An 11,762-nucleotide genomic window follows, 5' to 3' on the forward strand; every position below is an offset into this window, starting at 1 on the left:
AAAAGTAAAAAAGTGAATTGATAATCTCTTAGTCTTTTAACAAATATGATTCACAGTGACTCTGTCGAGCAGACTGTTTGGAAAACACTAATCAAGCTCCCCTGACATATTAATGTGTAGCTAAATTAAAAACATGATGGCCTTTTGTGAATAATTTTTCTCTGTTGAAGGCTCAAATATTCCTCATTATTAGACTCACAGTTTGGGCACTTTCACAGTTTGGAGCTGCAACAGGGAAAGTGTGTGAAAAGCTCCTGGTCAGTGTGTATTTGCATGTCCATTTAGTGATGAGGTCAGTGTGTGTGTGTGTTTGTGTGTGTGTGTGTGTGTGTGTGTGTGTGTGTGTTACAGCCAGTGGGAGGACTGGTGTCAATTAGCCAAATGTTATTTAGTGCCTCTAGATAGTTGACATACAAACCTTGACTGAGCTGAGAAGTGCTCTGGGGCTGATTCTAGAGATTCACTGAAACTGGATGAGCTCTAACTCACCACAAGGACGTTATCTACCTGGAACATTCCTCTTTTTAACACTGATGTCTTATAGGGAGTCTTGCTGTCTGACAAAAAACACACTGTTCTACTTTTCAAGCACGATCATCTGCAACGCAAGAGACAATATTCGAAAGACACACACATACAGGGATTACATATTAAAAAAACTATAAAAGTCAAACCCAGAAGCTATACACTGAATAATTTATCACCGGTGTGCTGTTCTAAAATTCACATTTCTTTTTATTATTTAATTTGTCGAAACAATTCTACCTTGAGCAAGACCAAATTGCCCCCAGTAAAATCCATGTAGTTATTCATAAAAATGTCTTGATATCTTCATTTTTACATTCATCCTGCAGCGATGGTATTTTTTCATCAGTTCAGATAAGCTTCTTATACAGAGCCAATATTTCAGTTTAATTTTTCTAGTTAATCTTATTTGGTTTCTGATTGAATGAGAAGGAAATCTAACAAAGAAGCAACAATTAAAGTTGAAGGTGAAAATTGTATGTCTTGTATATGAATAGTACTGAAAAGCCACTGACCACTGATAAGATGTAAATGTTGCTTTTGTGGAAAGGGTACAGGCTTTACAGTGGTATGTGTAAATGTGTGCAGTCTGCACAGTGTCAGCAGTTGAAATGTTCACTATAAGAATATAAAGTTTTAAACACAATGAAAAACAGAAAATATTAAAATTGTTACAAAAGGAAAAACTGAAAGGAAAAGCTTAAAACATATGAAACACAAATATGTTCAAAAGCAATGTACTTCAAGTAAGTTTGTGAATGTGAGTAAAAAACAACAACAACAACAACAACAACAACAACAAAACCCCAGCAACACAAGATACTGTAGCATAAAACACATTTTGAAGATTTATTTATATTATAAAATATATATATTTTGGTGTATGAAGACATAACTGCCATTGAACAAGGTCACAATGATCTTTTTCGTGTACTTAATCCTGAGGGGAATATACTTGTTCAGCTCTGGTGACAGCAGCTTTTACCCAGGAATGTAGCTGTTACGCAATGAGCCAGATTTTTCTTGAATAATAAAGAAAAGGAAACAACACTCACTAAACTGAAACCCACATACTGAGCTTTGCTAGTTCTCAGGAAGACCAGAAGTGCTTGTATCCACCCGTATGACACAAGAACAGCTATGTCTCACCACAGTTTGGATAGCTCCACCCTGATATTTCAGCCACATTTCAGGTCTGATCATTATATATTTGAAAAAGATACTGCATGCGACTCAAATCTGTCATTTTAAATGGTCTTGAAAACCTTGTTTGTCCCCTGATTGAGTGAAAGAAATAAAAAGCACATAAACACTAAAGGAAAATCATACATTGTTGTCTCTGTTTGTGTAAATTTCACAGTAGAGGAAAGAACAATTTGATGAGGTGCAGTCCCTCTAACCCTGGCGTTGTCATTGATGAAAGCGTCTTTATGTCTGTCATTATCTTGTTTTTCGTCAATGTGCACTTTGCTCCTCTGGAGAGGAGGGGAGTGGCTAAATGTCTCAAACAGGTTTATGACTGCCTGTGAGCAAGTTTTGAACCAGAGCATTTTGCATGTCAAAACTGGAATCCACACCCTTGCTTATCATGCTCAGACACCACCTTGTCTTTGTTTCATGCAGCTGGTAGACTGCAGCTCCCTCAGACATTCAACATAAGCTGAATATACATAAACCTAAGTGGGATTTTTCTAGCAGCAGTCAAGAGGATTTTCACAAAGTTCACACTCTTAATGTAAGTTCTAGTTGTTGTAAGATGATGGTGTTGTGTCTGACTTGCTATGCTCCAACAATAACAAGCAGCTCTGTTCGTTAGAGGGAATATCAAATGCTTCGGTTTCAAATGAATTCCCTGAACGGTGGGAGGTTTGTGATAAAAGGTATAAGTCAATATGCTGTTTGTAGAGGTTATGATTTGCAGTGTAGGTTAGCTTTAAATATACTACAACAACAGCTGCTTCATGTTTTCTTCATATTTGGACAAATCTATATAAGACACAGCAGAGTCGGTGCTGACTTCAAATGATCTTTAACTATCTTAAAACTGTTGTTAAAAATACAATTGTATAGGCATAACAGCAGTCAGTACACATAACTAGTACAGTATAAACTTATGAATGCCATAGGTGAATGTGGCATATACTGATAAACAAAATGACAGTTTAGCCTGTGACAGAATCTGAAAAATAAAAGCAAAAACAAAAGGAGTGCTTGGCAATACTGGTGATTCATTTTTGGGAAAGTTACATTTCCTGTATAACACTGGCAGTGAAAAACCTTCAGAAACATAAAATGTTTACTGTCTGTCTCTTGCTTTGTTTTCTTGTATAGTTTTACAGTGCTATAAAACCCCAGAGTAAACATGCTTTTCCACTCCATATAGACAGAGTCTCAGGTCACTGCTCAGTATCAGACATGACAAAACAATGCCTACTGTGAAATGTTTAATCTTATCTTTAAAATCTTATTTTCAGGAATTTGGGGACTTGGTTTGAAGATCCTAAATATAGAATTTCCTAAATGTCTGGAGTTAACTCTTGAATTAAGATGTTTAACATAAAAATAGTGACAGGATTTTTTAAAGCCTGTGCTGTTGTTTTCTGAATTGCTCAAAAAAGGATTCAATTTCTTCTTTCTCATTAGACGTATCTAATCTTAGTCTGATATACATTTAGCTTTTGATGTTGGCAATAAAGGAATCGAGACGCTGCATCCTCATTACTTCTCTTTGTCTGTTTCAAAGTCCCCCAAAAGTATTGCAAGTCAGCATTAATTGGATGAGAGCTAGGATAAGCATGGAAGGATTCCTTGATAGGCTCATGTTAAAAGCTTCACTGAACTCTGAGTTATACTCCGACAAATACTGAATCACTAACTAAAGGCATGACCTCACCTGAACTTAGAGGTGCATTACAGGTGGAATAATATCTCTTCCCCTTTGGGCATGCACCACTAGTCATTTTTTAATTGCCTCATTTGAACAGGTCCCGCATTTTGAATATGATGAGTCAGTTTTCATGATGTGGCTTGTTGAATATTTTTTTTTAACCCTAATAACAGGTAGAACTGCATATAATTCAATAATGTATAATACACTTAAAGATAGTGTTATAAATGAAAATAAGCATACATTGCTGTGTTTTTTGAACTCAACATAATGGACAACATATAAGCCTTTACATTACTGTTGTATAAGCAATCCTAATGTAAACAAACCAAGGAACCTTTACAAAGGTACACATTGTCCAGTTTAACTACTAAAAAAAAAAGTAAAAAACTGACCAAACTGCTAGTTAACAAGTTGTTCCTTAATAACTTCATAACAAACAAGTTGATTTATTTAGATTTAGTGACATGTATCAGCTCATTCATAATTAACATGGGCCAATACATTAAGAAAGTGTATATTCACAGATATCCAAACGTGAACCACTGGTTCCTTAACATATTAATTAGAAGTCTGTTCTCAAGTAAAATATCAATAATCTGTGAAAGGGCTATTCAGGAAATCCTACTCAACTATTCATTAATCAGCCATTGATTCCTGCTTTGTTCCTCAGAAATGTAAGCCTCCTCCCAAAGTCTTTATCGTAAAAACATCAGAAACCATTAAAGGTTTAGATGTTATCAATTGGCAGTCTGTGTACTGATTTCTGAAATACCCCTCTAGTCAATGAGAAAATGCCAGAAGGAAGTTTAGATCACACATTGTGCTGTAAAACACAAAAAAATGTTTGAGTATCTGAACATTTGATAAAATGTTTTACATGGTGCAGCTTTGAGATAATTTGAAAACCTTAGGCAATAAGAAAGATAAAAGCATGAACACTTTTTACTTACTATTAAAAGAAGCCTCGTTCTATTTCTTCAAGCATTATGGTTCACAATTGTACTTTTCCATGTGCTACATTACATATCACTGTGACAAGAGCCAGTTGTCCATCGTGTCTTAATAATAATACGTTTTCTCATTGATTTTAAACTAGGTCCAGCTGTAACAGTCTGGAGCAATGGAGTCTCCACAGTTTTCCTCACTGTCTTCCTTGAGGGGAGAGTTTAAACCTGAGGATTATATCCAACCCCACTACAAGGAGTCATATCGCCTGGCGATTGATCGCCTGGTTAATAACGGCAGAGACAGTTACCATGAGTTCCTCAAGGGAGAACGCATCGGAAGCTTCCTCTCTGAAGAAGAACTTCTCTTCATCTCCACAAATGCAGAACTGCTCCCACCTCAAACTCAAACAGAAGAAATCAATGGCCCACCAGACAGCCAATCATCCTCAGGGACGTACTGGCCCATGCACTCGGATGTGGACACGCCAGATTTAGATTTAGGGTGGCCAGAGGTCATGCATGACCAATTGCAGACAAATATAGATCTCCTCTTTCATCCACCAAGACAAAACAACGCCACGATCAAAGAGGTGATACGGAAGCATATTCAGGATGCAAGACAGGTAATAAACACTACAATGCGCTAGGCAAGAGAAAAAACAGGCCTATTATGTGGTGTTCAGATAGATTTGCTTCAGAATAAATTGGTTCAGACACATTGTTTCTCTACTGACTTTAATTTGTGAACTGTGGTCCTGTAGAGTATGTTGCAAGAACCTTTCCTCCTCAAGGCAGTTTTTCATAGACCTTTGTTGCTCTCTCTGTTCAGTTGAAAGGAATACCTGCTTTTATCAATCAGGTTTTGCAACTTACCATCATCGGGAGAAAGTGTGGGAACCATACTCTCTTCCCATGAAAAGCCCTGCATTACAGAGCTTTATACAATAATAATGCCTCATTTATTTCTCATATTGTGCCATGATGAGTCATAAACTAGCGTCATAGCTCAAAGTTGCGGTTAGTAACTTGTATTCTGCTGTCTTGTTACAATTATGTTACTGTTGCACCAGCTCTTAATTCAGCCAGCACACACACCACAAGACTGACTGAAAAACAGAAAAAAACATCTCCATCTCTTTCCACAGCTCACAAAAGGCTAATGACACCATTCTCTCTGCTCCCCATAATTACAACCAGTTCAAATAAATGAGGAAAATTATGCCATAGGAGACAACAGCTGTGATGTCTTATCTCTGCCAAAACAGCAGTTTTGGATGGCAAAATGATATTTATTTAAACATACATGCTTTTGGCTTTGTTAATATTCCATGTATGATTAACCCCTACCACAGGTCATTTGAGGGATCAACATCATCTTAAGACAAATCTCGATAGGAAATTGAAAGAGGGGACGAAATGAGTCTACTCAACATGTAATATAATCAAACATGAGTTCATTAAAGAGCTTGTTACATGCTACTGGAACACAGTATGATATTGCTCTCAGTATCTTGATTGATTTTAATAGCTGGATCACTGAACTTAAAGTGAAATTAAAGAGCAGAGAGAAAAGGCTTTAGCCTGATCCTCAAATACTCAAAATGCTCCAATAGGTGACAGAAATGGATATGGAATCAATACATGATGTGTTAATTATAGATGCAATAATGTTTATTCACCATTTCTCTGTATTGATCTCTATAAAGTCACATTGGCTTCTCTCCCTGCATTCTTCCTCATCTTTACATTAACAACTCTATTTTCCTTGCTGGTATCACTCAGAGGTTTTAAGCCACCTCTGTCCATGTGGACTGTGAGTGTGCACTTATAGCAGTCATTCAGAAGTTTGACAGGTGTAAACTGGTTCAATGCACTACCCACTATTGCACATTGAACTGATCATATTTTATTCACTTTTTTCTCAAAGGTCATTGCCATTGTGATGGACAGGTTCACTGATGTGGACATATTCAAAGAAACTGTTGAGGCCTCCATACGAGGAGTTGCAGTCTATGTGCTTCTGGCTGATTCTCATTTGAAAAGTTTCCTCACAATGGTTGAAAATCAAGATATAAAAATTCAACAGCTCAGGGTAAGTTCAATGATTTAAAACATACAAATGAGAAATACATTACAGTTAATGTATTTGTGTTAATGTAGTTTGCAGTTTGTGATGATTATTTGATGTGGTTGCACCCAAAGCATAACAAGATTCTGACAATCTAAAACAATCATTTTGAAGGGATACCATATAAGTTATTAGCTTTTATTTCAAAGAGTAAGATGACATATCACTGTCATGTCTGTGTGCTAAATAAGAAGCTAAAGCCGGGAGACAGTTAGCTTAACACACCTACCCTGTCTTTGTCAAAATGTTAAAAAAACAAAACTTGCCATTTACCCACTGTTCCCAGTCTTTACGCTAACCAACTAACACAGGACATAAGAGTGATATTAATCTTCTCATCTAAGAGTTGAAAATATCAAACTCTTGGGCCTACTTTAAATTGTGTGTGGGGGGGGGAGGGGCAGTTGAGGGGATATCAATTGACTACTGCATCTTTATAATCCTCATCAGATGCATAAAAACATGCGTTGTCAGCCATATTTATCATAATAGAGCCTCATTATTAGAGAAATGCCTGAAGTCAAAACCTGGTTTCTCCTGTTTTTGGGTGTAGTCCTTATAATTTATCTGAGCAGGAGACACTAAAGATTTAAACACACCCTTAAAATTCCCATGGCATGGATATTACATGCCAAGAACAACTCAGGGACTCAACAAATTAAATATATTTCAAAGTTCAGAATCTTGTTCATCTGCACAGTCCATATGTTCTCTTTCAGATGTTTATTTGATGATTGACAATCGTATTACCTTAGGCTGTAACATTTTACTGTGGCTATCCTTTCTGACATATTCTTTTCATTACTCTGACCACAGAACGTTAGGGTGCGGATTGTGAGAGGTCAGGATTACCTCTGTCGATCAGGAGCTAAATTTCATGGTGCAGTCGAGCAGAAGTTTCTTTTGGTCGACTGCCACACAGCAATCTATGGCTCGTACAGGTAAATAAAGCTGTGATATTGTGGTTGTGATCATGGAAATGTACACTAAAGTACTCATAAAGCGTAATTGTTGTCACCTGTTCTTATCAGGTCTTAAGAAGCAGTCTGTAACTTACCTTTGTTAGTGAATGTGGAAAAATATTCAAGGCATTTCATAGTGAATAGCACAAATGCACAGTGAATTTCATTGTAATATATCACTCTCACACCTGGACTGAATTGTTGTTCTTTGTATCAACAGGAACACAAACAAAGCAGATGTCATGTCAAGGACATTTTTCAAGAGTGTTTCCTCCACATTGAATGAATACATTTTCTTGTTATCTTGTTTGTTCACAGCTTCACTTGGTCATTTGAAAAGATCAATCTGAGCATGGTGCAGGTCATTACAGGCCATCTGGTGAGGTCCTACGATGAGGAGTTTCGAACTCTCTATGCCCGCTCAACTGTGCCAGCTGAACTGTGCACCCCGGATGATTTGTTCCCATTCAATGGGCCACATGGATGTCAGATTTTGCCAAAACGTGCATCTCACTCTGCCCAAAAAATCGAGCGGAGGGACCAGTTGAGGCACACGCTGGACACAGTCTATCGAAAGACCTGTGAGAGGAGGCTAGGCACAAGAGACCTTGAAGAGAGACTCTTTGAAGAAGTTAATGAATTTGGGCCCGTAGTTGAAAATGGGATTGGTGTTCAAAACCAGATGCCCCACTTCCAGTCTGCAGAGATGACAAACTTCTTGAAAAGGCACAGCTATGCTGGAGAGAGACAAGATGGAGGTATCCCACAGGACATCAGATCCAGAGCAAGCAACTGGAATATCTCTAGAGATATGGGAAATGGGATAAACAACTATCCCAAAGACAATTATTTACAAGTGCCACCAATCTACAGAGGTCAAAACATGCGTCAATCTTACAATGGCAATGACGAACAGCTTCTATGCCTGCAGCAGAACATGCCAACGCTGGAAAATACCTCCAAGTCATTCATGCGCACATTGAGGATCGAGTCTTACCTCAAAAATCAAGATGTCCCATTTGGAGACTCTTCTGATTATTTAGACCAGTTTGAACCACAGGACAAAGGTAGTAGTTTCATGCAGGGAAGAATGAGGTCTTCTCTTGTTTTCAGGTCCACCATACCAGAGCAAATTGAGCCAAATAGACACATAAATAACATGTCCACAGGTGTTCACGGCTCAGCAGCACCAAACACTACTGCACACTACTCATCAATGCAGTGGAATCCAACTTCAGCAGCTGAGAGTAGGAGGAATAATGACGAATTCATGTTGAAAAGACAAAGTTTGCAGATATTGGATGACTCTTGGAATAATACAAACTATGGTCCAGGGAGAAACCCTTACCACTCTGTATACACCAGCCTAGGCAGAGCTAAAGGTGGGCAGATGATTGAAAACCCTGACATCATGACAGACAACTGGCACAAAAGGCACAGTGTGGCAGATCCAAGATCAAACTCTGAATACACTCATGAATCCTCAAGTCACATGTATGGAGCTTTCGCAAGGTTGCAGGTTAATAGAAGCGGAGCGGGGATCAATGCACAGAATGGCGTATATGGTTTAAATCTGAAGGAAGATCAGAGGTCTGTCTCTCATTATGATGTCAAGAGCATTAAGGACACGAAGGACCCCACTACCAAATGGCAGGAGTCACCAGCCAGGACTGTGTCTGAAGCCATTCTGGATGTGAATAACAGGGATTTGACGGTTAAATCCAATAGCATGGGCTCTCAGCATTTTTTAAAGAAGAGTTCCAAGAAAATAAAATCTTTATTGAACATACCAGAGAAAAAACAGGATTCAATTAGAACCATGGAAACACCAAGTGTAACATCAGAGTGCAGTACAGACACAATAACAGCCGAGGATGAGCAGAAGATATCAGATAGAGGAGGTAGACATCACCAAAGTACAACCAGCTCAGTAAGGTCTCACTCGGAACGTAATCAGTTAGTAGATGATCTGAAGTATTCAAAACCTAGATTCAGAACTGAGGAGTACCAACATCCACCGCAGATGTCTCACTCCAAACTAATCTCACAGAGTAAGTCTGCTGCTGCAGATAAAAGTGCAAGACCTGGACATGACGAAGGAAGCTGGAGCAAAGACAGAGGAGCTGAGAATAGCCTATACAACAGATATGAGTCTTTATGCTCATTTGAAAAGAAACACCCTCTTCGCTATACACACAGCTTCAGGTCTCAGGAGAAAACCAAAAACCTTCCTGAAGGTGAAACAGCCATTGAAGATAATCTCACCCGTGCTGCGAGAGGGCACCATGAAAATAAACTAGAGAAATTCTTTCAGAGGGTGGGAAATCTCATACACAAAAACAAGTAGTGACAAATGCTTTAGCGCAATGCATAAAACATCATGTTGTCTACACATGGTCTCTTAATAATAATGCACATCTGACTTCTAATGTTTATATTTGTATAGTTGGTCTTTACCATTGTGTTTATCTTGAAAAATGTTTTTAGCAAACACTGTTTACATACTGATGAATACTATCTATTGAAAGGAAAATATGTTTAACATGAATACATGCTGCAGACCTTGTATATGTCTTCCTCTACAGGGGTCAAGATGAAGCCATAAATTTGCATCCTGTCAACAAGTGTAGATGCACGAAGCAGTAGCAGTGTCAAAATGTCACACATGTAAGCATTTTATTGCCATGAATGTAGGTGTACACACATCCCAAAGCGCTGTTACTACACGGTTTCCCATAAAGTTGGAATAATTTTGTTTTCAGACACATTCCTCTTTTTATTTTCTATTTATAAACATCAGTAATCACCTTTTACTAGGTGCAATGGGTTTGATCAATACAATTTTGAGAATATATACACTTTATCTTTTAGGAATAAATCATATTTTCAAATTCATTTCATGGAAAGAGGTAAAAAATGTTTTATTCCAACTTTATGGGCGACTGTGTATATTCAGAGGGCAGTTGTCAACTAAAAACTGGGTCTCCGATAATGATGGTTAATTATGGGTGTGATTAACACATCATCATATCCTCGTTATTTACTGCACGTGTCAAAAAGGTTTTATAAATCCTAACTTGGGGCTGCTACTGTATAATACTGTAGAATACATGTTTAGGTTTTTTTTTTTTTGTACCATTTTCATCCTTTTTCTAGAGAAGCTACGAGCATGACTTTTGTTTAATCTATCACAAACTATGTGATTGGATTTGAAAACATACAGTAGTGAAAGGACCCAATAGGATTAAACTGGAAAACCAGTGACAGAAGCTTTCAAGTTTGATTGACATCATTCCAGGCTTTGTTTTATCTTATAAAGAGAGTGCCTTAAGGCAAAATTCAAAAATCTAAATTAAAGTGCTCGTGCCTTTGGTGGCCACTGAGGGATATTTCAAGGATTCATTCTAATAAGTGCTTCATCCTTTTCTCAAGGTAACGGATTTGTAAGTAATGAGAGAGCAACATGGCCTCCTGTGTATAACATAGGCCCGCAAACTGGAAGAATTCCTCCCTTTGATTCATTATTTATTATACTTACAGTTAGGAAGGTAGATAAAGTAAATATTACAGCTGAGTATTGAGAGGTATTTTAAACTGTAATTTTATGTTGCTTACTTGCTAGTCCCACATTGCTTCCCTTTGTTTTGGCTCAGTGAGACTTTTGGGGATGTAGATTCTTTAAAACACAAGGTCCACTGTTAATGTACTTTCTCTTGATGATGTTGATAAAAATGGTAATGAAAATGATGATTAATGTGTTTCTTTCTATCTGCAATGAACTTCACACATTATGTTTATGAATTCTGGTAGAAATCAAACAAAAAATCATATTAGAGGACAGACTGAGAAAAAATGACCTCAAGAAAATCTGAGGCTGTCCTCCCAATAAAAATGAAAGCAGTGATGAGTGTTCAGACCAAAAACAGCTCTGTGTTAAAACAATGAGGATACACTGTTAGGGGCATGAAATACAGTACAAGAAGTCCAATTTGAGTAACATATTCATGAACTTGAAGGCTCGCTGTATCATATTAAATGATACTATCACACCGAATTTTACAACTCTGCCAAGGTAATACAGCTGCCTCATCAAAGGTCACAAGGCAAACTTTAGAAATGCTTTTCAATTCACACCATATACTCCACTAGGAATCTGCTCTTGCACTTCTTTCATTGGTTACTGCAGCACCTTGCCAGATGCACATTGTATTATGACAAACGTCAAGCCTGCTTAATCGAGCGAGTAGCGCGACGGATTCTCGTTTGTCGCACGAGTAACTTGCGTTCATCTCGTTTGGTGTGAACACCCC

The 11,762-nt window shown here is 37.8% G+C and overlaps 1 protein-coding gene across 1 annotated transcript; it reads left to right on the top strand.

The window, feature by feature from the left end:
- The first annotated feature begins 4,529 nt into the window (after positions 1 to 4,529).
- fam83b (family with sequence similarity 83 member B) lies at positions 4,530 to 9,799 on the top strand. The gene is made up of 4 exons (XM_053333192.1): positions 4,530 to 4,985; positions 6,290 to 6,454; positions 7,307 to 7,431; positions 7,771 to 9,799. Exons 1-4 carry the CDS (start codon positions 4,536 to 4,538, stop codon positions 9,797 to 9,799), a joined length of 2,769 nt encoding a protein of 922 aa, XP_053189167.1. The 5' UTR covers positions 4,530 to 4,535.
- The last annotated feature ends 1,963 nt before the right edge of the window (positions 9,800 to 11,762 follow it).

The sequence above is a fragment of the Scomber japonicus genome, chromosome 14 (assembly GCF_027409825.1).
Source record: "Scomber japonicus isolate fScoJap1 chromosome 14, fScoJap1.pri, whole genome shotgun sequence".
In the NCBI taxonomy this organism is placed as follows: Eukaryota; Metazoa; Chordata; class Actinopteri; order Scombriformes; family Scombridae; genus Scomber; species Scomber japonicus.

Coding starts and splice junctions, on each gene's coding strand:
- fam83b (XM_053333192.1), top strand. CDS start 4,536: ATGGAGTCTCCACAGTTTTCCTCACTGTCTTCCTTGAGGGGAGAGTTT. Junction 6,455..7,306: donor TAAAAATTCAACAGCTCAGG/GTAAGTTCAATG, acceptor CTCTGACCACAG/AACGTTAGGGTGCGGATTGT. Junction 7,432..7,770: donor GCAATCTATGGCTCGTACAG/GTAAATAAAGCT, acceptor GTTTGTTCACAG/CTTCACTTGGTCATTTGAAA.